Below are 26,754 nucleotides of genomic sequence, written 5' to 3'. Positions count from 1 at the left end.
ACACAACACCTTCTCATCATTTGACTTCCTGCTTCTATCTGTCTCTCTATCTATCTATTTATCTATCTATCTAGTATGATTTGCAATTATAATATGGAGACCTACCACATTGCTCTGCCGCGCAAAATGGCGTACCATCGACATTTAATAGTCATAACATATTAATACATATTATATATACATTATAATGAACTTATAAGCTAATTAAGTGAAATACATAATATTGTAAAGTAACATAATTGTATGAATATTGTATACATATATTATTCATAGTAAATAGTGATTATTCAGTAATATTACGCATATAATTGTGCAATGGTAATACTGCTAGGTTATTACATTACATATTTGAGTTATCACTTTAGTAATGTCTAATATTTCACCTAACTTGTATGATGATACTGGTAATACAGAATTGTGCTATAATTGTATGACTTATAATATTGTACTAACATTGTGGTACTACATAATTGTAACATTTTATGAATTGTTACCAAATATTGTGTTAATGCATAATTGTGTTGGCCTTATAATTGTAGTTACATAAAAGTTACATCTTGTTAATGCAACTGTTTTGTCGTTACATAATTGTTACATATCGTTTGTAGGTACATAATTGTTGTTAAAGTTACATAAAAGTTACATCTTGTTAATGCAACTGTTACATAATTGGCAAAGTGTAACATAATGCAATCGTTTGTCGTTACATAATTGTTACATATCGTTTGTAGTTACATAATTGTAGTTAGTGTAACATAATGCAATCGTTTGTCGTTACATAATTGTTACATATCGTTTGTAAGTACATAATTATAATATGGAGTAACATAATTGTAATAACTGCAGTCCTAACATATGCTGCGGTCGATGATAGTGATGATGTGTCGTGCCACTTGTATGTGGAGACAACAATTTGCTTTTTTTGTTTGTAGTTTATGTGGTATTTTGGCTTATGTAGTAACACTTACACTTATTTTCATTTGTTTGTTATGTGATCTTACTCTATTTCTCTTTTTTCTGTTTTACTTTTCTTTCTTTCTTTCTTTTTTTTTTTTTTTTTTTGTATGTATTGATTTTCCATAGTTTGTTTCTCTTTGCTTGTGTACGCTTGTTTCCATGTTGTTCATGGTTACATAATTACTGGCTAATTTTCTTGGGATACTTTTTCAAAGTTTAGTTTATATTGCACAGATACTATAAAATGATATTATATAGTCCCATATTTTGTTATTTTATATAAAAAAAAATATATATATACATATATACAGTATTAACTATACACACTGACTTGTTCACCTGTACCTCTCGTGAGTAATATGTGTGTCAGCACTGTGTGGAAATCATTGTCTTCACGATTGTGTTGAAGATGTTCACTCTTACTAACGGCATTTGTGTTGGCCATTTTTTTTTTTTTTTCTAGTTTACCTTGTAACTTAATTTATATGTTTCCACTAGGTAGCTTTAATTAATAAATGTTTAATACAGTTCTTTCAATTGCTCACTGAGTAACTGTGATGGTATATTTTCTTTATCACTTTGTAGATATAATAATGTATAGCTGTATGTATGCAACACGTATTTTATGTAGGTATAAATGGTAACACTCGTTGGTAGTAAATAAATGTTATAATAAATGAATGAATATATACAGTGTAGAATATTTATTGTTGGTGATTATTTAGTGTTTGAGTTATGCAGATAACTGAAGTAAGTATGTGTATTTAAACTGTAACTATACAGCACGTTTTATATGTTTGTGCAGAAGCTTATTGTCTATCACTGTGTATTGTATAAATGAAGTAACTATGTAACTTACTAATTTTTACCGTGGTGGGAAATGGTGTGAGTGGTGGTGCACGTGGTGATAGCGTTGTCCTTCGCGGGTTGATTGACGTGTTGTCGTCTCAGCACATGGTGACGTCGGCTTCCCACACTGGTAGCTGTGGTGAGTAAATGAGTAGCGATGAGTAACTTGAGTGAAGACGAGTGAGTAAGATGAGTTGTAAATATGGACTTGGTGTTTTGCTGCGTGCATTGACCTCTTCACACCTGCGTAAGCGTTGGGGGTTTGGTGGATGTAGCAGAGAGAGGAGGGTGAGGTCTGGTGGTTATGAGTTGTGAATCGTCTCTCACTCTTCGTTTGTTTGTTCCCTTTATTCTATGTGGAAGTTTTCTCTGTCCTTTTCTCTAGTGATTTATTCGTTGTGGGATGAAGACTGCCGCTACTTGTAGGTGCGTGTAGAAGATTATACAGACGACGTAGAGTTGTTAATTGTAGTTGATTGTAGATGGCTGTAGTTGATTGTAGATGGCTGTAGACTTTGTAGAACTGAAGCTAACCTTGTAGTCTCGGTTGCTTTTGTAGAAATTTGCTTTTAATTCGGAGACGATGTCCGCAGATTTGCTGGTTTGTCGTTAAGCTACTTGCAAGGCGTCGAGTGATCTCTTGACCTCTGCATCAGCGTAATGATCTGGAAGACGGAGGGGGCAGGAGCTGATATTGTTGGTTGTTGTCAATCTTGATATTTTGTAGGAATTTAATGTTGATTCGTAGACGAGGTTCGTATCCCACCGCTGCCACCAAATGTCATAAAGACTTTGTATCATAAAGCAGCGACTTTGTATTTGCTTGTAGAGGCGTATATTTTAGACTTGTGGTCGAGCGGCTTTTATATCTTGTAGTAGTTTCCCCACCAGATGTCATGTAGTGACGGGAGAGGTAAAGAATAGTATGGGACTATTTTTATTTGTCTTGGAAATATTAAACAGGTATAATAGTATAAGTCCTGGGTAGCTACCTCCCTGTCTCGCTATCTCTCTCTCTCTCTCTCTGTTCTAAAGCTAATCTCCGTCTCGACCTCTCTCTAGGGTCGCTTGTCTCCTTCTCAACTCTCTTTCCTCACATCTCGTGTAGTAGGGTGTGTGTGTCACGCACCTTCCTCATGGCAACAGAACTTTCTCACGAGAGGACTGCTGACAGCTAACTGAATCATCTCCTTACTGGCCGCTGTCGTCAGCTTTCCCCCGTGTAAGCGTTTAGCGCTGCTCGCTTCTCGCAAACACAACACCTTCTCATCATTTGACTTCCTGCTTCTATCTGTCTCTCTATCTATCTATTTATCTATCTATCTAGTATGATTTGCAATTATAATATGGAGACCTACCACACAATTACTGGTAGGCACAAAATGGTTAGAACACAAAAATGGCATTCCAGTGGTTTCACTCACCAACTTTGCTGACTTAATCGGTTACCTGAGGTTCCTTCACTGGCTTACTCCTACACAGCGAGAGCTAGCCTTGGAAATAGGTTTCAATCCAGGAGATAAAATTATTCAGGTCACTAAAGCCATTCATGAAAGAACAGGTTCGAACTACATCATCAGGGCACCACCCAACCCTTGGCCTCCTCAGTCTGTCACACTTCCACTACCCCAGACCAATATCGCTCCCATCCCACCACGCACGGCAGACTTGACACACATCGTTCTCCTATCGCAGGTCGTGATCAATCTAGCGTCCGACAGAACTGACAATCTTCGATCCTTTGCTGGCACTGTGGTCATCCTGGACATCGAGAATCCAGTTGCGACCGTAAATACAGACGTTCTCACTCCCAAACCAGACAGCGTACGCCTTCCTGCTCCCGTCGTCCAAAATGCAAATACCACAAATCCAGCACAACTCACACCACTGAGGAATGTCGTTACCTCAACCACCACCAGTCGGGGGAAGCGCCACGCCCGTATCGGCCCAATATCACATAGAACCAGAATCCCACATCCCCATCCGCCATGTTTGTCCCATAACATCCTCGGGTTTAGTCATTCTTGGATGCAGTCATGACATACCAACGTCATTCTTCTTGGACACAGGATCTATATATAGTAAATCTGATCTCCAACAATTCCTTACATATTATCCAACGACATCACAACCATGTCAGTTTCCTAGAACCACCAGACATTTGCCTATGTGGTGTCGAAGACTCAAAGTTTAAGGTTAAGGAAAGAGTCACCCTAGCAGTCAAACTACACAGAGATTTGCCCCCTATCCCAATTGACTTTCATGTCACTAATGACTTGCAGTATCCCGCAGATGCTCTTATTGGTTTCTCCACCATGGCACAACACTCCATTGCATTATTACCTGCCTGTGGTAGTATAGACATTTCTGGATTCCCAGTATACAGTATGGAATGTCCCCGTCTTGTTCTTATGATCAAATCAGTCTTTCAGTTACCTCTGTCCCTATCACTACCAAAAAGTCCAGACCAGCCCAAACCACCACCATCATCATCTGAGAATACAGAGATCATTCCTTTACTGACTGCGAGCAAGGACATATATTCCTTAATGTCTACTGATACATCCTCTCAGCCTTCAGAAATGGCTTTTACCTCCTCTCCTGACAACACTATTGCGACTCAGACATGTCTCAGTTATCTACCTCACACAGTGTGATTGATCTTCTCCAACACGCAGAGACGAAACATACAGTAACGAAAACGTGCACAATTTTGTTACTACATGAGTTCACCAAAGTCTCTGTTTGTGTTGCTTGTGTGAAAGAAGGAGTGGATGTACTAACACTACCTGAGGCATGTTGTGTGAATGGTTTGACTTATGAGTCAGATTGGTGTACAGTCTTAGAGGACAGTTTATGCTACCTGTACATGCTCAATGTCACAAATGCTCCACTAAAACTTAAAAGTGGTGTAAAGATTGGAAACTTCCTAGTATACCCAGTGGCCGTAAAGGTGTGCCAGGATTCCTCAATTCCTACTATTCTGACTGATGATAGTACGCCAATCGGGGTATGTACTATTAACTCTACGGGATCTGCGCCGACATATTCAACCGATATGCTCTCACATCTCACATGCACTGATTTCCCAGAAAATACACCACAACTCCTCGACCTTCTGACCTCGTACAGAAATGTGGTTGCCTTACCCGGTGAACCGATGGGGAGAACAGACCATGTAAAACATACGATTGAACTACTACCAGGAACTCAGCCGATTTACATACCAGGTATCGATTTCCTCACAGCCAGAGAAAGCAAACAGATCAAATGGTACAGAACATGTTAGACAAGGACATTATTGAACCCTCCGTCAGTCCATGGAATAGCCCACTTTTCTTAGTACCAAAGAAGGACGGCAACTTTAGACCAGTAGTCGACTATCGTAAGGTCAATTCTGTCACCGTTCCAGACCGTTTCCCGTTACCAGTCCTCACTGATTTGCTAGAATCCCTTGGTGAAAATAACATTGTCTTTTCATCTTTAGACCTCTTCAGCGGTTACTGGCAGGTCGAAATGGAAGAGTCCTCTCGCCCAGTTACAGCCTTCAGCACCCCTTCCACTCATTTTCAGTTTAAGAGACTCCCTTTTGGTCTGAGAAATGCCCTTTCCGTGTTCATGTGACTTATCCATTCAGTCTTCAGCGGTGTGATGGGACACACTCTTTTTGCTTACCTAGATGATATCATTGTTGTGAGTAAATCCATCTCTGACCCTTTTAACAAGCTCCAGCAAGTCTTTGAGCACCTCCAGCTTGCAGGCCTGAAAATAAATCTCAGTAAATGTGACTTCCTGCGAAAGAAAATCAAATACTAGGCCATGTCATAGATGTACAAGTCATTCATACTAATGAAGATAAAACTAAAGCGATTATTAACTTCCCAGAACCTACCACTACCGAAGCTGTACGAAGTTTCCTGAGCCTCAATGGCTATTATCGTAGATTCATACAAGATTATGCAAAGATTGCCGCTCCTCTAACCCACTTACTCAAGCAGAATGTGCCCTTTGTTTGGACTAACGACCAGTCACAGGCTTTCCAAAAGCTAAAGACAGCTCTTGTAAATGCCCCTGTTCTAGCATTCCCTGATTATACCAAACCCTTCCTTCTCTGCACAGACGCCTCAGGCACTGGACTTGGTGCCGTTTTGATGCAACTCGATGAAGCATCAAGGAGGCGCGTAATAGCATATGCTAGTCGCACCCTTACAACCGCTGAACGTAACTACAGTGTCACAGATCTCGAAGCGCTAGCGGTAGTCTGGTCTTTGAAACATTTCAGAGATATAGTCTATGGTTATCCAGTGCATATCCAAACAGACCACCTTCCACTATGTGATTTGTTCAAGAACCGCAACCTAACAGTTAGGCTAGCTAGATGGTCCGTTATCATCCAGGACTTCAATCCCACTTTTCAATATGTACCAGGCAAGTTGAATGTAGTCGCAGACGCACTATCACGTCACATAGCAGCAGCTATAACATCACTGCAGCCTGAAGTAACTGAAAACACTACACTAACGTCAGAAGTTGTTCGAAACTTTCAGTCCAAGACCCCATATGGTCCAAAGTCATTTCTTTCCTAGAATATGGCGATGCCTCGACCTTACCTACTCTGCCAGTATCATTAGATGAGTTCATGCTAGATGATGATCTCTTGTACAGGAAAACACTACTAACAGGAAAAGACATGCCCAACCGCAAAGTACGCCAACTTGTTGTCCCCACTGCCCTGATACCAACGGTTCTTCACATTGTTCATAATACCCCTCAAGCTTCCCATCCAGGTAAAGACCGATGCTTGCGCCAAGCACGTCTCAACTACTATTGGCCAACCATGCGCTGCGATATCAATGCCCACTGTGACTCTTGCCTCTCCTGCCACTGCCACAAAGGATCAACCAGCTTACCTGCACCGCTCTTACATTACCCAATCCCGTCACGACCATGGGAAACTGTCTCAATCGATCTCTTAAAACTACCTCTCACAGAATCCGGCGCTGAGTACTTGTTCGTAGCGATCGACCACTTCTCCCGCTACTGTGTCCTCGTACCCCTTTCCGACAAGACCGCGAAGAGCGTTGCATGTGCCTTTATAGATCACATAATTTGCCCATTCAGTACCCCTCATACCATTCTTACTGACAACAATACAGAGTTCAACAATAGCCTTCTAGATGAGATCTGTCGCCACTTTCATATCAGTAAGTGCAATGTCGTGCCTAACCATCCGGCTTCCAATGGCCTTGTAGAACACCACAACCGAATAATCTTAGAGTGCCTTAGACATCTAGGCTCCCATAGTTCGTCCTGGGATGACTGGATTCCCCAAGTGGCATCCTCAATCAATAGCTCCATCAATGCATCCATTGCCGAATCTCCCTTCTTCGTCCTCTTTGGTTTTGACGAGGACCTCCCATACTCTCTCTTATCCTCAAAACCAGAACCCATCTACAACATGGATGATTATGTTAAACTAAATTTGGCCAACTTCCAGACCATCCACCAGTATGTCCAATCCACTTTGGCTTCCTCTTAGGAGGACATGCTGCAGCAACAACATAAATCTGCCTCTCCTATCGCCATCAATGTAGGCGATCTTGTCTTTGCTCATTCCAATACGCGTTCCTCTAAGTTGGATGACAAATTTACAGGGCCCCACCGGGTCCTAACTCAACAAGGCAACAAATTTCACCTCCAGGACCTGTCCACTAAGGACACTAGATGGGTCCACGTCGATGACTTAAAGCGAGCACCCCGTGGCCTCGTGTTGGAAGAGTCACTTACACAACTTCCTGACCCCCCTTCCCCTCCACACATCCCTCAATCTCCTCCATCTCCACCTATCCCTCAGTCTCCATCTCCACCTACACCTACTCATTCATCAACCAATCAGTATCGGTCCTAACTGCGCTCTGCCCATCAACCTCTTCAGAACCTCTCCCATTAACTCTACCCTGATTTTCTAGGTACGATGTTAGCGATCTACCTGCTGGCAGTGCTGACCCTTCTGGGGTCTGGGTCGGGCCAGGACGATGGTGGAGTACGTCCCGGGGCCTTGGTCGGCTAAGGAGGCGAGGTAGTCTCCCTGCGCTATGATCTTGCGCCCCGGGCCGACATAGCCATTGCCCTACCTGCCTACGCGAACCAGCTCCACGCAATCAAGACCCATCTCACGGCCATCATGGGGACACACAACCCAAATCAGTTATCTCTATAACCTTTTCCTACCACTCTCCTGGCAATTCCAATACATAAGTAACAAGTTCACTGAGCTCAATGACACATTTTCCATTCAGACACCCGTTGGTCATTCTCGTGTGAAACGAGGTCTCTTCGACTTCGGAGGCAAGATTCTAAGTGGCTAGTTTGGCGTTGCTACAGCCCTTGACATTTCTGGCTTCAAATCTGATCTCACTCATTTAGCTTCAGCCCTAGAATCCCAACAACGAGTCATCAAAATCCAACACACTATGTTACAGAAGATTACGGCCCACCTAAATGAAGTAATGCCCACTCTAAACAACTTCACCGATATCTTACGACAACACCTTTCAGATCTCAATGTTATCTCTCAGTTCTTCTACCTCAAACTCAACATGGATAATCTCCAACTGGCCATTGACTCTCCTGTCTCAAGTCTCTACCTTGGTTCGTATCCTGGTCGATGCTATAAATGGACGTGTCACTGCCGACTTAGTACGTGTCTCAGCTCTCCGTTCTGTCCTGGAATGGGCTCACTCCACCTTCGGTCAATCCCAGGTCCTCCCCTACTCCTCCCTCGAATATTATTATCCTCTTCTCGAAGCCACTCTTCTCACCAAATACATCATCATCCATATTCCTCTCCATTCTGCCATAACCTTTAAACTTTTCCACATCATTCCATTCCCTTTCCGCCTCAACAACTCCTTGTTACAGGTATCTGTTCCTTCAGCATATATCCTCCTCTCCCATGATCATCTTTCAGTTGCCTTCCTTTCTTCCACAGACCTCCAGAAATGTTCCTCCCTTACTCCGACCTCTCGTCTCTGTGCTGCCCACCTTTTTGCTATCTTCCCTAGCAGCGCTACACCCTGTAAGTCTGCTCTAGTTCGCGACATCTACTCGGCCTGTTCCTTTGTACCAGCTCCTGAACTCCCGGTCCACCATGCTCACCTCAACCATGTCCAGTACTTCTTTGCTGTTCCCATCTCTGTCACAATCATGTGTCCTGGTCCATCGGTTCGATCCGTCCCCGCTAGTGGTCTCTACAAAGCACCAGACTATTGTACTGTCAAATCAGAGTACGTCATCACTTACGCCACTCACTATCACCAAGCTGTCCGTTAACACTCCTACGACATCTTTCAAACAATCGACATGCCTTCAACCCTACCATCTGCCAACATTACTGTCACTTCCCCTAACTTGCACATGCTAACATTGCTCAATGACAGTGACTTCATTATGGATAAATTTTCTCTGGCCTTCAGCCGTTCATGGGTTCATCCAACAGTTGTGTTTCCCCCTGTGGTTATTGCTTTCATAGGTTTTCTACTCAGCATATGTGCAGTGCATTGTTGTGTCAGGAAAATGGAACGCCGACTCCAAGAAATCAGAGTCGCTACAGGCATAGCACGCCCTACACACGACGTAGAAACTCCCCGTACTTAGTGCCCTCACATTCAGTGACTACCAATGCCACCTGACATTTAACCAAACTGTGAACAGAACTCTTCCTACTAGAAAATGATGGTATTTCTTTAATGCATTATTGAGTGACAGTGTATCCTACAGAAACTAACAAAAGGAAAAAAAAAATGAATGAAGAAAAACAAAAAACCCTCATGTCTACTCCTTGTTTATCATATATCAAGATAATATTGTATAATCCCCATTATGTCTATGTATAACTTCGACCGTTACTGGACACATACCTATTAATCCTTGTATATCTTATATCTATATATCCTTCTAATTCCCTCCGTTAAACATGGCCATGTCTCCCCTACTGCCCCTGTATCATACTTATCCCTTGTACAAACCTCCCCGACCCTGCCTTAGTAATATAATCAAACACCATATACATCTCAGCTACCCGGGGGAGTAGTGTACCCCCCCTACAATATGTCTACCCCCGATGTATATATGCCCTCCCCCCCAATGCATACATGCCCACACTAAACTTGCTGACCTAGCACGCTTTCCCAGAGCCCAAGCCTGGGCGAAGGCGTTACTGCGTCAGTTCTGAGCAGACACTCAAGAAGGGCAGACTATTATTGTCAGAGCTCATAATAAACTCCTTAACTAGCTGTTTGTACACGGAGTTTCTATCACCAAAGTATTACAAGATACATATTGCCCCCAATATCTCCTGAGAATCGCGCAGTAGGCAATGGCCTAAAGTTAAGTTAGATAATATTAAGCACATCTATACTGCTGATATAATTCAAGTTAAAGGCAAGTTAATCTGTTTAAATGCTTGGTAATTAACCGTGTCTATCCTGATGGCATTGTATATCTTTGTCATCACTATGTTAACCCACTGGCACCCAGTGTCCTGTATATAGGACAGAACTGGGCATTTTCAAAGCTTAAAAAAGAAGGGAACTCCGGGGTAGGGACCTATGAGCTTCGCAACTATGAGCCGAATGGGGGAGAGTGGTATGCTTAGTACCCTTCCACCAAAATCCCTTGCACAGAAATTCTGGCCACTAATGGGTTATGTTTATGTTCTCCTTCAATAAGATTGACCAGAATAATGTAATGAAGGAATGCTATGTGAACCACATTATTTCTGCTTTAATTAACTAAAGAAAAAAAAGATGCACCAGAAAATAAATACACATTTAAGGTATGCTCATTGTTTAAAGGTCTCTGAATGTTAAGACAGCAGGATTAATTTTTGGTTTGCCTTTACCATGCAAGTTTTCATGATATTTTCTCCCTGCATCGGTAATGGCTAGACGATTTAAGGTGAACGAAATGTCTTCATGCTGTTATATTTAATCTGTTGTTTGCTTCTTTTTATATTCAAAATGTTGGACCACCACATTGAACTATAAGGTGTGTGTGGCCTAAGTGTCTAATTATCTTCAAGTAATTATTAACAATCCTCGCAGAGCACAAAACTGTGTAAAAATATTGTGCTTTGGTTTCACACGGGACACTGACCTGATGTCCCTGCTTCTTTGTGAAACACTTTACAGAATGTGCAATTTTGCAGTAGCCTAATGTAAATAATTGCTTTTATTTTCAATCACTAGATTCTTATGCTTTCCAGTACCACTTCTGTAATTCTTGTTAATCATATCCAGATGCGACCGAGGAGGAAGGACTAGTAATCGAAGTCCTGAATGCGATACTTAAAGCTGCAAAGGAACGGCATCATTGCATTATCTTTATTACAGAAAATTACTTGGTACGAATTTTCATATTATACTGTAGGTGCATTTGATAATGGTCTATTGTATTATAATGCTTCTATATGAATTTGCAGTTTATTATAATATCAGCTGGAGGATGTGAAATTGCTGTGTTCTAATAATTTACAGTTCAGTGGTGTAAGTGAGGTGGCAGCGCCATGGGGTGTGGGTGTGTTCAAAGTGGCGGCGAGTGGGCAGGACGCTAACGCGACGCACACACAACTCTCCCAGTTGGTTGGCCAGGCGGGCTTTGTAAGTTAACGTTCACATATTACTGCTGAGGATGGTGAGCCAACTGTCCGTCAAGTGTAAGGTAATGAAATCTCACTGCAGATTAGGAATCAGATATGGGGCTTCACAAATTAGAATGAAGGATAAAAAAAATGCAGACATTGACACACAGAACTTTCTATTAATGTTGTTTTGTCACCTGGGTTCACTTGCGCAAAGCAATACCAACGTCTTTGAGACAGGATCCCAAGACGGTGGAAGGAGGGATGGAACAAAATGAACCCAAGAAGAAACAAGGGGCACAATAAACGGACCCACTGGCTATTCTTAGAGGCTTTCCTACTTCTACTCCTTAAGCAGCATTATGCCCGAGACCAGACCACTTTCTAAGTTAACTGCATGGATAAGTTTAACTGATGTCTCTGAGAGTAACCACAACAGAACATCATTCAGCACAGTAACACACTTCCTGAAAGAGGTGTTAGTAGTAGTTACTGGTACCATCAAACAAAGCCCCTTCAGACCCACTCACTTCATTGGCACTAACAACATGGTGCCTCATGAGGGGGATAAAGCAGCCGACCCCCTTTTCACCCTGAAAGACCCCACTGCACTCCGTACTGCCTAGACTGACCAATCAGACTCCCCATCCCCGAAATCACTAGTACATTATATTACCGTATGGCAAACCTCATCAAGACCTCAGCATCCACATAATAGTTGCCTTTGTCACAGCCACACTGCCTCTCTGGGATAGAAATGGATGATTCTGAAAAATTCCAAGAGTATCCCCAGTTCAACTCAGATATGTACTTACCGGAAACTGGCCATGACTTGGATTAACTTCCTATCAGCTTTTATCGGGAATGACTGCTAGAGATCGAGCAGCATGGAGAACCGCCATTAGGTGACCAAGGCTGACGCATGCAAGCTTGTTGGGGCCTTAATAAACAAACGAGTGAACGAAGTGGGAATAGCTTAAGAACAGACATAAAATTGAATTGCCACATCCGTCGTGATGACATCTTATACTTTACCTGTTTGGGACCTAATGGTAGTTTATCTTTGAAATATGAATGTGTATATATGTACGGTATAAATACAAACAAGGCTAGACTATAATGTTATATTGTTCTTCCAGCTAGGTCATCACTGTGCACGTTTATGCTTAAAGTACAACTATTTAAGTACATTTTTTTTAGTTTTTCAGCAAGAGTCCATTGGCATTTCCTTAGGCACACAAAATTCACCCTTTACATCAATGCTTGACCATCCCAGTTCTATTTACGTCCTCGATCACAGACTGTAAGAGGCCCTGTTCTCATTCAGTCACTTCAAGTTAAAAGTGTCAACAAGTGCAGATATAATTATAAGGACCTCATTTATCATCTGAAACTAAAAACTGTTCTTTATAGCTGACATTTCTTCTCAATTCCTGATTCATAGACAACTACCTCCTTCAGCGAGTTTACTCTCTCCATGGATACTCATACCTTGTTTTTTGAATGCCAAAGCTGCCCAGTCATCCCTTCACCAGCTCTTAGATTATATTACTGCAATACCATCATATCATACATTCCAAATGTCCTCGTACTTTTCCTGTTATTATATTTCCTTTTGTTATTCATCCAGATGATTCCCATTTTACACAATTGTTTGGGTTGGACTGTTGTTCTGCAGTGTATCCAGACCATAGATTTCAGACATTTTTTCTGCATAGGCCTAACTGGATTTTGACTTAAGTATTCATGCATTAACTAGCTCCGTGCAAGCGATGTACATGTATGTTGGCCCCTAAATGCGCGGACAGTGCCAATGAGATACATGTATGTCCGCGATTTGATATATTTTGCCAAAATTCGAACATTCAAATTATGCACAAAAAATCGGAGGGGGATATTCCCACGCCTCTCTAGGCTTCGTCAATACACATCTGGGCCTGTGTGGAAGCACGCCACGTCAGTCTGATTTTGATTGTGAGTGAGTGAGGATCATGGTGCATCACTGCCTAGCCCAGCAAGAGATTGACTCTCTCCTTGAGATGACCTATGACTGGGAAAAGCGGTTCTCCATTAGATGGTGATGTGGCTGATCGGGGTTAAGTTCAGCCAGACTCAGAATCAAGGAGTGATGAAAAAGTACCATCCCCCAAGGTGGCAAAATACATTTCTCGATAGCATGCTTGCAGGTACTTGTAGGGAGATAGGGAGGTTGGTTGTAGATCGTCGGAGCACTGCCAGAATAAATGACTCGAACTTGTCACTGTTTATTATACGATGTGTCTTCGGCTACAGTGAATAGGTGGGTCCACTTCTCTCTCTCTTTCTTTCTCACTTTCCCCCTTTTGTGTATCAGTGAGGTGAGATAGAGCACTCTTGGGTTACGGAGTTTTTTGTAGTCATACTGAATTGTGATTTACAGCATAATGTAGTGTGAACGCAAAGCCTCCTAGCTGACCCTTGTGTTATCAGGCCTTCTCTCCAACACCTTCTGATCTGAAAGGAATCTCTCCGACATTATATACAGCTTGGAGAGGATGTGTGGTGTGATATAGTGTCTGGTAGATAACCATTCATGTGGACCAACCAACTAGGACTGGTTACTCCACATGTTTGAATATGTCACGAAATTCTTGGTCGTCGGACTAAAAAGAGATTGTTTGAGATACATCATATGTTGAGAATGTTGATGGTCTGGGACAAGATTGTGGATATACAATATGTAGATCGACAATCCTAGTGAGAAGCTGTTTATCTCTCCAGCAGACACTACATCCTGTACATTGTGTTATATGATATTTACTCGTGCCTATATAATGTCTGCATATGAAAGTGACGATGTTATCCTCCCAGGCAGCCCCACCACCACCACCCCTTACCACCACCCGCCACCACCCTCAACTGCATGAAGATTCCTCTAGTGAGGACGAATAGCATGAGGATCCAAATGCTACATACACTCTGCCGAAGAGGGTAGGATCCCCCCGTAAAGGGCCGAAGTCCAGGGAAGATGTAGGAACTAAAAAATTCAAGGTGAGAAGTGCTTTGTTTTACTCACGTTGGGTGTGGAGAACTGTGCTGCCACTGACCTCACAAAGGCCCGAGTCACCTCAGCCCAGCACCTCCGGCACACGTGATCTTCTTCATGGAAATTCCTCACCTCATTTTAATGCTTCATCCCCCGGTTATTGGTAGTGTCGGGATGAAAGGAAAGGGGAGGAGGAAAGGAAACGGGATATGCAGAGGGAAAAAATGTGATGGTCAAGAAGAAGGTGAGGAGGAGTGAAATATTCCCCAGGTGACCTCTGGTTTTCCTCCCCATCCTGAAGACGAGGATGGTGGTGGTGATAGTGGAGATGGTGAAGCAGAGGATGAAGTGTTGTGGGAGTGGGAGGATGTGCACAATTTTGTTCCCATTCACCAACCATTTACTCATGGGGAGACGGCAGGCTGTACTGTTCCCGAGTTGAACCAACTCTCAAGGAGGATCGATTTCTTCAAAAACTTTTTTACTAGAGAGTTGGTTCTCAGAATCTGCATACTTTCTAACACATATGCAGTATTCTGCCATGGCACAGCCCCACAAACTCCCCATAGTCGGCTGTTTGATGCTGACATATCTGTTGACGAGTTGTACCTGTTTCTGGCCTTAGTTCTCTTGATGGTACTGATGAAAAAGAATCAGTTCCCTTCATACTGGACTGTGGACTCCCCTATGTCAACACCCTTCCTTGGGAGAGTTATGGGGAGAAACAGATTCCAGTACATTCTCAGCCGGCTCCATTTTTTAAATAATGAGGACCCCAGCAAGTAGGCAACACCAACAGGATGTGCCGAATTCGCCTAGTGTTTGATCATCTGAGTGTGTGATTCTCATCCCCTTCTCCCCTTACAGAGACCTGGTTATAGATGAGAGTCTCGTGTTATGGAGGGTGAACATTGCCTTCAGGCAATATATCACAGGCAAAAGACACTGCTTTGGGTTCAAAATTTTCGTCATGTGTTACTGCAGGACCAGGTATGTGCAGGACTAGTCCTGTACACCATGCACAGACAGAAATTACAGAGGATAGGACTGTCGTTTTGTGAGGTGCAGTTGTGAAAACAATGATGAGGCCGTACCTTCATCGTGGGCACCTCCTGTACCTGGACAAGTGGTACACTAACCCACTTCTCGCTCGGTATTTGCAACAGCAAGAGACTGGCATTTGTTGTACGGTAAAAAAAAAAAAAAAAAAAAAAAAAGAACAGTCGGCACATGGTACAGGTGAGCAGGAATCTGGAAAGGAAGAAGGTAGTGTTTTTCAAGCTAAAAATATCCTCGCCACTACCTGGCACCACAACCGCGAAGTAAACTTCCTTTCGATGGTTCATCACCCCCTGATGCATATCACTAAGACCATAAATTACCGCAGTGAAAAACGTGTGCACATTAGGAAGCCTGAGGCTGTAATTGATTGCAGTATCAATATGCATCAGGGAGACCAGTCGGATGCAATGATATCAAGCGCCGAGTGTGCCAGGCCCAGGATGAAGTGGTAGAAGAAACTGTTCATTCACCTGCTGCATGTAACAGTTTTTAATGCTCACCTCCTCAATGTCAACACCAAAGGATCCAGCAAGACTTTCGAGGGCATCACCAGGGAGCTGATTGGCTCCCACGGTCATGATCATTCCCATAGAAAACATTCAAATGGTAGTGAAAATCCCCTTCGCTTCACCTAACGTCGTTTCTCAGAGTTAGTGACAGCACCAGTTGCAAAGAGGCATCCCCAAGGCAGGTGTCATGTGTGCCAAGAAAACAGTGAAAGGACATGCGTTACCAGTCCGTGGAGTGTGATGTGGGGCTGTGCCTCACACTCTTGATCAAAGAATACCACACCTTACTCCACTTCTAAACTACGTGGTGTGTACGATAAAAGACGCAAGTGAAATGTATATAACTGTAAGTAATATGTAATTATAATTATCTCATATTTAAGTGTAATGTGAAATGTGATAAGAAACTAGTGTTAGTGATACTATAATAGTAAGTGAAGTAAAATAAGTTACATGCGTATGTATGTTTGTATGAAATACTAAGTGAAAGGACATGACGCGAATATCTTGCCATGCGAGAAGAGAGATCAGTAGTCCATTGAGTGTGCGAGAAAACACACCAATACTGCATAGACTATGAAAAGAATTCTACGTTATGTGGAAAACAAATATAATGTACAGTATAATACATGTGGGCACAGACTTTCTACCTCAGAAATGTAGAATAAGAACTATTATGAACATTATATGGGCATCCAACTCACTGACTCGCTTGTCATAATGCGCCAGTCTACATAGTGCTTCGGAACACTTTCTATATGATCTGTATACCCAACAAGAATGTCCTTGGTGTGAATAGCATAGTTACCGACGAAGAAAATGCAGAGCTTCTGCCTCCTCTCGCTCTGCGGTAGCAGCGGGCGGCGAAGTCTACAGGGGTTACTCTGAAGTTTTCAGCCGCCTGCTCAAGGAGAATCGACTTTAAAATCAACGTAAATGGCTTCTGTGAGTACTTTTGTGGTTGTTCCCCATGTTTTCTCATCATATCTAACCCATCTAGCAAAAAAAAAATTCGAAAATTGACCAGCACCACGGTTCCATGAGGGTTCAAAGTCTGCTGGTATGTGGCGGGTTAATAAACTCATTATTGTAAAATAATGTTCTCTCTCTCTCTCTCTCTTTGAGTGTGCGTAAATATGTGATGATTGGCTGAAAAGTGTAATTGCAAATGTGAATAAAGGGAAGGGTGATGCCCTGGAAAGAGGAAATTATAGAGGGTATAAAGCTTTTAGATCAGATAATGAAGGTAATGGAGAGAGTTTTCGAAGGTATGCTTAGAGAAAGATTGAATATTGATGAGATGCAGTTTGGGTTTATGCCAGGTAGGCGGACCACTGATGCTATATTCATTGTTTGTCAGCTTCAGGAAAAATATATTGGTAGGATTAGGGATCTTTATTTTGTTTTTGTTGATTTGGAAAAGGCCTTTGACAGAGTCCCTAGAGAGGTGGTGAAGTGGGCAATGAGAAAGCTTGGCTTGGGGGAGTGGCTGGTTAGGGTGGTTATGGCTATGTATGTGGGTGCTCACACCCAGGTAAGAGTGAATGGAGATTTGAGTGATGAGTTTTCCGTGAATGTTGGTGTGCATCAGGGGTCAGTTTTGAGTTCCATGTTGTTTATCATGGTACTTGAAGCCCTTTCACGTGACTTTGGAAACGGACTCCCGTGGAAGTTGTTGTATGCTGATGATTTGGTGTTGATTGCAGAGAATGAAAGGGAAGTGGAGGAAAGGCTTAGGAAGTGGAGAGATGGTACGGGGCACAAGGGTTTAAGGGTAAATGCAGATAATACAAAAGTGATGATATCTAGGGTTGGTGGCGGTACTGTCAAAGACGAGGGAGAGTGGCCATGTGCAGTTTGCCACAAGGGCGTGGGAAGTAATTCCATCTTGTGTGGTGTTTGTGATAAATGGGTGCATAAGAGATGTAGTGGTGTCAGAGGTAGACTGCAAGATAATGCTGGTTTTATGTGTACGGCGTGTTGGGGAGAGCAGGTGGAGATTGTCAGACGTGAAGGGATTGAACTTGCTAGTGAATCTCTTGAGTGTGTGGAAGAGTTTATTTATTTGGGAGACATGTGTGCTGGAGGTGGAGCTGGAGCTAGCTCTGTGACTAGGGTGAGAAGTGGTTGGAAGAAGTTCAGGGAGCTCTTGCCTCTCCTGACGTTGAGAGAACTCTCCCTACGTGCTAAGGGGTCTTTGTATGCAGCATGTGTTAGGAGTGTAATGCTGTATGGTAGTGAGACATGGGCAGTGAAGGAGGAAGATATTCGCTGGCTCAGACGTGCAGAAATGACAATGATTAGGTGGATGTGTAGTGATTCCCTGTGTCCAAGGTCTGGTGGGGCTGGGTTTACGATGAAAGAGTTGAGAGGTAGGATGGGACTGGAGTGTATTGGTGTTGTGATGAGGAGAGGTAGATTGAGATGGTTTGAACATGTGGAGAAGATGGGGGAGATGATTGGGTGAGGAAGGTGAGAAGTGTTAATATTGGGGGTGGGGTTATGAGGGGTAGACCGAGAAAGATATGGGACTAGATCATTAAGTGTGACCTCAGGGATAAGGGACTGACCAGGGTGGCTGCAATGGATCATGCAGCATGGAGAGCCGCCATTAGGTGACCAAGGCCGATGCATGCAAACATGTTAGAGCCTTTAAAAACGAAAACGAAAACGAAACTTGCATATGAATAATTCGTCCTTCTGCAGATAAAGAAAAGCTCAAGATCCATAACGAAGGTGGTGATAAGTGACGACCCTGCTTTCCTTGCCGCCTTCACCGCGTGGTCTTTCAAGGGCAGCCTCCAGGTGTGGTCGACAAGGTTCCTTGTCTTCACCCACCTCCCTCTCAACCGCCTCCTACACTTGCGCAGCACCCTGGCAAAGACCAACTCCATGCTTATCATCATAAACAGTGAACCCTCTCCAAAGTAAGTTTTTTGTCATACATACTATTTTGCATATAATACTTATGCATGGTTCACATATTGCTAATCATTAATTGCAGCAGGCTCAGAAATTAATGAATATTATAGCAGAAATATTATATACGATTTGATAAAAGCTCTACCCGTGTTACCACCTTGGGTCACAAGCAAAACAAATATAAGTTACTTATTGGCAATCATGTGAAGATGTGTGGTGTAGGTTAGCCAGTAAAGTGCAGGTCAGTGATTAGGGCTGAAAAATGGGTGAGTTGGATGGAAAGGTGTGGGTGATAAAGCATGAGTGTGGTGGTGGTGGTGGTGGTTAGAGTGACACGAGTATGCCCTTTTAAGACGGGAATGATATGAAGATGTAGACTAACGTTGGGAAGGTTAAAGTTAAGTTTTCTACTATACCATCGATGTTAACCCGCCCCGTCCCGACCACTTTTTGACCACTGGTACCCCCCAATCCCGACCATTTTTCGACCCTTTTTTTTTTTTTTGCTAAAACTTTCGCTTTTGGTGAGAAACATCGAAAATTCATAGAGAAATCGCTCACCTGAGGTTTAAAATACTCATTACAGGTAGGAGAGCCTCCTTACCTTACTGGGTTTTCTATCAGGCTGGCACCAAAGAAAACGAGTTCTATGGGAGGATAACTATTTCACACCACTCATAAACGGTATTTATTTATTTACTGTTACGAATTTATATGTAGTACAAGAGTATATTGGTTTTCAAGCAGTAATATAGGCATTATAAGCATTGTTTCACTCACTAATACCTGACCTTTTTTTGCCACATTACCTGATCATCATTTCTGTTTCTTCCTCTAATGCTATGTAAAGTTTGTCCTCCACATTGTCATTGATTGGAGAATCACTCTGGCCCTGAATTTCGTACCGTGGCATGACATGGCTATACTGGCCAGGTCACTGATAACAGGTGAATTGCTGAGACAATGGCATGCAGGGGGGGGGGAGGAGGTCATGCTGGGTAAGGCATTGTCTCTGCCTGGCATCTTGTTGAGGAAGGTGTCACGTGTATACGTACCAAAAATGACTCGCGAAAATTGAAAATTGTGGAAATTATGAACCTTGCAATTGCAGGACGTTGAAGTACGTCCCCGGGATTAGCTGTGACAAAACGTGAGGACGTGGAAGTACGTCCCCGGGATGCTGCGGGTTAAGAGTGGTGTTTGAGTAGGAAACTTGAAGCCATCTGATGATGAGATCTCACCACCCGTGCATCTGGAAAAATTTTTCCGCGACCTGTAAATTTGCACCTCCATTTCTGATTTGACGCAAAGACAGGATTTAAAACACACACAAACAAAGCCAACCAGTGAACCTCACAACTGAAAACATCACTCCCTTCACAACTTGGGTGGTAAGCGAGCAGAGTGGTAATGTTTTCATTTCAGTTGTAAGGTTACCTGGCTAGCATTGTTTGTGGGAAAATTAGATATTTCACGAATGGCTTGAGGTGTCAACCTGAAACTTTCAGAGTATCAAGATATGGCCAAAATCTTGGACAAATTTAAAAATGGGCACTCGGGGTCAAGGTGAAGGTCACCAAAGGTCAACTAGTTGACATTTTGCATCCTTTTTGGTGACCTTGACCATGACCCCGAATGCCCATTTTCGATCTCGTCTAGGATTTTGGCCATATCTAGATACCCTGAATGTTTCATGTTCATAACTCAAGCCGTTCCTGCGATATCTTGTTTTCCTACACACAAACAAAGCCAGTCACTCAACCTCACAACTGAAAATTACCACTCCGCTTATTTCGCAATGCAGGTGGTAAAAGTGGTATTAATGGAAATGAATATGCACGACGAACTGGCATGACAGTATAAGGAAAACATAGTTGACAAAGTGTGGTAAACGAATGCACCAAACATCACAACTTGTATCAAGAAACAAAAAGAATGAACATAATTACAGACAACAATGAATAACATCATTGATCCATTGAGTTATTTCTTATATTTCTGAAATGCACTTAACTGTGAACCTACAGGAAATAACGACTTTTGATTAGGGGGAAGAACAGATTTTGTGTGTTTAACTATTCTCTAACATAACTGTGTAGCCACATAAGCCAATCGATCTATGTATGGGACAAGAGTAGGCAAATAAATAGGACAAGGGAACATCCACTACTTTAGTTTTATATGATGAGAATACACGTGATTAATAATTGTGATGCTTGTAAAACATGTGTATTATGAGAGGTAACACGAGAAGATTTAGCCTCTCCAGTTCTAAGACGATTTGGAAAAGGTGCAAGAAGGAGCTTTGCAAAGTGATTTATTCTTTGAGTTATATTAAGAAGTTCCTAGGCATTCCGATGTTAACCTCTTGGATCCCGTGACCTATTATAGTAACATATTCACACCACCTACAGTACATACGGTAGTTTTGGAGATATACATCACATTGGAGGGGTTCCTAATATGAAGAATATTGCCACTGGGCATTCCTTTATTAACCAATTAGCCCGCCGCATCCTGACCGATTATTCAATACTGCCCCCCCCCCCAATCCCGACCAATTATGGATTTTTGTTGGCTCAAGCCTCCATTTTTTTTTTTTTTTTTTTTTTAACAATGGCAATTCAGAGAAATAGTGCCTGAGCTTGGAAGTGGTCTAACCAGGTGACCCTCTAATCATCTAGTACCGTGTTCTCTGGAGCCATGCTGTGGGTGTTGCATTTTCTATGGTAGCGGTATCTATTGCAAACCACTCAGAATAGGTAGATATTTGTTCATTTAGTACGAAATTATATGTAGTACAAGAATATACTTATTTTCACACAATAATATAGGCATATAAGCGTCGTTTCACTCAATGAACACATCAACATACCACACCTTCCTTGACGATGTTACCTCATCATCACTTCTGCTTGTTTCTTCCTCTGGCGCCATGTAACCTCTGTCCACCACATCAGCATCGATTGGATAATAGCTCTTGCCTTGAATTTCGTATCGTGGAGCGACATGTCTACTGGTCAGGTCACTGCTAACAGGCAAGTTGCCAACACAGTGGCAGTTGGGGGGGGGTCACATGGGGTAAGGCTGTGTTCTGGCCTGGCGGCTGGTAGAGGAAGGTGTCCCATGTATACATACCAAAAATTAGGCACGAAATTTGAAAAATGTGCAAATGATGGACCTAGCAATTGCAAAACTTATGGATATGTTATCAGGACCGAGAATGAGAAACCGTTGCAACGTATCCATATGTTATCAGGACGTGGCTGGTTAAATCCCGTGACGAATTATGGTGGTATACTCGCACTACTGCCAGACAGTAGCAAAGGAGATACACCTCATACTGTTGGGTTTCTTGACATGGAGTAAATTGTCCAAATATAGGAAGAACACAATACAAAGACGCCACAGCATCGTATCGATTAACTGTTCATTATTGCCTATGTTCCATTTCTGGTATCCAACTACTCGGTATACTAAATCGACATCTTGATTGGGATGATGGAAAATAATAAGATAGATTCGATACGCATAAAGGATTAAGTCTTTAGTTCACATTTGAACTGCAAAGTGTCTGAAGATTTAACAATACTCAAGAAAAGATATACACACTCAAAACGTAAAAAAACTATCAAGGCTCTTAAGCTAAAGCAAAAATATATAAATATTTATTTTTGCAGCGTTTGCTTCCCTATCACCAGACGACTTAACCTCGCAAGGGATGAACAGAAACAAATCACCTCCACTTGGCATTTTCCTTTGCCATTTAGCTGCCATCCCTCTAATTCACATATCCCTCTCATATAACTATCCATTCCATAACACCTCCCCCTTCCAGCTAAAAAGACAAAGTTCTGTTTAGCTTATGGAGCCTTGCCACAGCCAAAACATTAATTGTTTGAGTTTACTTTTGAAGATGCAGCGTGTTGGTGGAGTTGCCCTACAGCTCGGGAGACTCACAGCCACAGAAGGTTGCCTGGTGGACTCCCTCACGCGGAATGGCACCCACATCCCTCCTCCCACTTTTTCCTGACAAGTTTTACATGTAAGCGTACTGAGTGCGTTCTCTTCATTACCAAGATTTTACCTAAATTAGAGAAGCTAACATCATCTGATTTCAGTAACAAACTTAATCTTTTCAGTACCCTGAAGTCTTTATTTTTTATAAATTCAGGCAAATTTATTCACCTTAGGCGATCCACTTTGCTGTAAAGAGGCCAGTGAAAAAGCTGTAACTGTGCTTCTACGAGGAACCTAACAAATTTCTCCAAAACAGGATAAAAACACATGGAGATGAGTAAATGAATAATTTAAAACAAAAACTGATGGAAAAACTCCCAGGGCCTTGTGTAGTCGATAACTGTGAAAAAAGGCGACAATATAAAGAAAAAAAGTTAATAATATCATAAGGTAATGGGGTAAAAGTAAGACACTAAAACCATTAAACATTAAAGCCTACTAAGGAATTTGGATAACTTCACAAAGAAAAACGTTCCTCCTCCCATAGAACAGGCATAATCTTCAAACACCTACGAAAGTCGGCACAATCCCTCATCCGCTCTGTACTTTGAGCCGTCTGGAGATGGACAGAATAAAATCACTGTGATCGCGCTATAACGAAGTGGCCAGGAAGTTTAGTGAGATAAACTTAAAATCATTACAGAATGACCATAATACATACTTTTGTCACAAAAGACGTATTCCTTCAGCTTAGCAGACTTTTTCTCCTTTAAGGCCTCTGAAATGTCTGTGTATTATGTTCAGCAGACTGGAAGGCAAAGTGGTGGTAGCTTAAAGACGGGATGAGGGAGAACTATTGTGTATAATAATATAAATCCAATTATGAAGAAATTGTTTGTGTAGCCGGGGGTCAGCAACTCATATTACAGTATATATGTGAGAAATTGGGGAATATCTTAGGGGAATATTATGTTTTTCAAAACTAACTTCCTTAATAACTATTATTATCGATAGGCATTAATCTAACACGTATTTAAAAGAAACTGGTGACAGGATTTTAAAGGTAGATAAGGACTTGAAAACATTTGTTTGGTCATGACTAATACCGATGCTTCTGCTTAATGTCTCTTGTGCAGTCGAGCCATAAATCAGAGTTTTCCCCTCAGACTGGCAAGGGGTCCTCATCTGCTGGTTGCTCATGTTCCATCGTTGGTGTTCAAAACAAAGGTGGCCGACGACCCTGACGCGCCTGGTGGAAAGCGGGTCACCATGTTGAGCCACGGAGTCACGCTGCTCAAAACTGTTTCAGAGGCTATGAACTTCACGTAGGAGATCTGACATGCAATCAAGTGTGTGTGAATGAGCGTGATGTGACAGTGACGGTGACTGCGCTGTGAGTTTGAGTGTGAGTATGAGCGTGAGTGTGGGTGTGAGCTTGAGCGTGAGTATGGGTGTGAGCAGAAGTGTGTGTGTGTGTGTGTGTGTGTGTGTGTGTGTGTGTGTGTGTGTGTGTGTGTGTGTGTGTGTGTGTGTGTGTGTGTGTGTGTGTGTGTGTGTGTGTGTGTGTGTGTGTGTGTGTGTGTGTGTGTGTGTGAAATGAAATGAAAAGGTAGCACCAGGTAGCAAAGACCATATGGGACTAAGTCGCACCACAGAGCGAAAATATTGTAATGGAGGGAAATAAGGGGAAAACAGAAGATAAAATTAAGTATCATACAAATCCCTAAATGAGTTAAAAAGGACATTACACGGGTAATAGAAAAATACCAAGACTCACTTAGAATATCGCTTAAATCTGGAGGTTGGGAAAGTAAGGATAAAAACGGGAATAGTCGAAGACGAATTCCTGTATGTCTAGGACAGGCAATAAGAATGTGGTGTACTGACAGGGGAACACTGCAAGCAGGACAGACAGGCGGTGAATCGACAGACATCAAATACCCATGAGTAAGACGAGTATGGCCAATCCCTAAGCAAGCAAGGGCAGTCTCCCAATGGTGGTTACGATGATAAGGATTGGACCATGGAGTAACAGAAGATTTAAAAGTCCAGAGTTTACTACCAGTCAAGAAGGACCAGCAAGACTGCCACCGCTGTCGGAAAAATGCTCGGATAGGAAAAAATCAGAAACTGGAACAGACCGAAAGGGTACACAAGGGGACTGGAGGGCTTCTCCAGCCAAGGCACCACAGTTTCCTTACCAGGAAAGCTGACATGACCTTGCACCCAGCAGAAAAACACTGATTTTTTCTTGACAGACAGACGAAACAGCCACTCTTGAATCTCTAAGACGAGAGGATGGAAGCACGAAGTTGACTGCAACAGAAGGAATGCACTAAGGGAGTAAGAGAATAGAATAAAGGACGATGAAGGATAGCTGTAACATTTACAGGCCGCACCTGCCATAACTGAAGCTATTGAAGGAAGTCTATACTGAGATGAATAATCAGGGAACCGAACTGCAAACCCAGTACTGGGTGCCATATTTATCCATCTGTATCGACATGGACTGCAGAAGCATGTTCAACAAGATGTGCGTGAAGGGAAGGTCTAAGAACTATTGAAGACGTAGACGAATTTTGAGCAATTTGGAAGGACAAACAGAGGGACGTGGCAGCAACCAAGGTGGAAACTACCCAGGGTGAAAAAAGAGAGCATTTTCTATAGAAACTAGGAAGGACGAGAGGAAGGACTGAACACGCAGTGTGAAAGGGGGTCGACGACGTGGAGGGTTAAATAATAATCTGAAACAGAGGAATGTATTCTATGCACCGAAGAAGATGGAAACTGATGTTGTCTCAAGAAACAGCAAAAAGAACCTGACTGCAAAAAGACTTTCTACTGGGGAGGAGTGGAAAGCACCAAGCATTAAACGAAGACCAAAATGGTACCCCGAATCAAGTTTTCGTAATGTACAAGAGGAATCAGAACAGTAAACTTGGCATCCATAGTCTAATTTTGATAAAACAAGGGTTTCATGAAGGTTAAGTTGGCATGTACAGTCAGCATCCCAAGACATATGGGATAAAATTTGCGGGAGACAAAGACATTGTACAGTTGACGCCTTCAAAGATGAAATATGAGCATCCCATGTCAACTTAGAATCAAATGTCAGACCCAACAATCTAGTGGATGCCCGATACTGCAGAGGATGATGATAAAGATAGAGAAGTGGGTGAAGTGATTGACGACCTTGAGTAAAGGTCATTGCACAAGACAGAAGTGGAGAACCGAAAGCCATGAGCAGTAGCCCAAGAAGAAGCATTTGTAATAGCAGACTGGAGAATACTCTGTAACACTACAGGATTAGAGCCTGCAGCATAGATAGCGAAGTCATCAACAAGTAAAGAAGAATGTACACCTACTGGGAGAGAAACGACAATATCAGTAATTGCAATAAGGAAAAAATGTTGTGCTAAGAACTCCGCCTTGAGGAACTCTTTCGTATTGTGGGAAGGAATCAGACAAACTATTGCAGACGTGAACAGAAAATGACCTATTTGTCAAATAATTTTGAATAAAAACTCCCATATTGCCAACAATACCCAGTAATTGAACGTACAGAGAGTATAATACTTCCCGCTGTACCATATGCCTCCTCAAGGTAAAAAAATTCAGCAAGAACTGATTCACCTTTGGAAAACGCAGCCCTAACATACGTTTCTAACTTAATCAATGGGTCCAAAGTACTTTGCGTCTTTCGGTAGCCGAACTGAGCTGGAGATAAAAGACGGTTTGATTCTAATAACCACGTTAGCCGAGCATTAACCATACGTTCCAGGACTTTGCAAAGACAGATTGTCAGAGCTATTGGACTATAATCTTGAGGA

The 26,754-nt window shown here is 42.4% G+C and overlaps 1 protein-coding gene across 1 annotated transcript in view; it reads left to right on the top strand.

Moving 5' to 3' along the window:
* The window catches only part of LOC145397162 (putative glutamate receptor), an 85,797-nt gene that overhangs the window by 9,570 nt on the left and 49,473 nt on the right, over nt 1–26,754 (top strand). Inside the window, exons 2-4 of the mRNA XM_080270358.1 lie at nt 11,304–11,465; nt 18,749–18,969; nt 24,061–24,249. Coding sequence (XP_080126484.1) covers nt 11,304–11,465; nt 18,749–18,969; nt 24,061–24,249 — 572 coding nt within the window. The remainder of the gene's footprint in view (nt 1–11,303; nt 11,466–18,748; nt 18,970–24,060; nt 24,250–26,754) is intronic.

This window comes from Coenobita brevimanus, chromosome 40 (assembly GCF_032717465.1).
Source record: "Coenobita brevimanus isolate Jiangsu-jjx chromosome 40, ASM3271746v2, whole genome shotgun sequence".
Classification (NCBI taxonomy): domain Eukaryota; kingdom Metazoa; phylum Arthropoda; class Malacostraca; order Decapoda; family Coenobitidae; genus Coenobita; species Coenobita brevimanus.
Note: the sequence above shows the minus strand (reverse complement) of the source record. Positions and strands in the feature narration are given on the sequence as shown.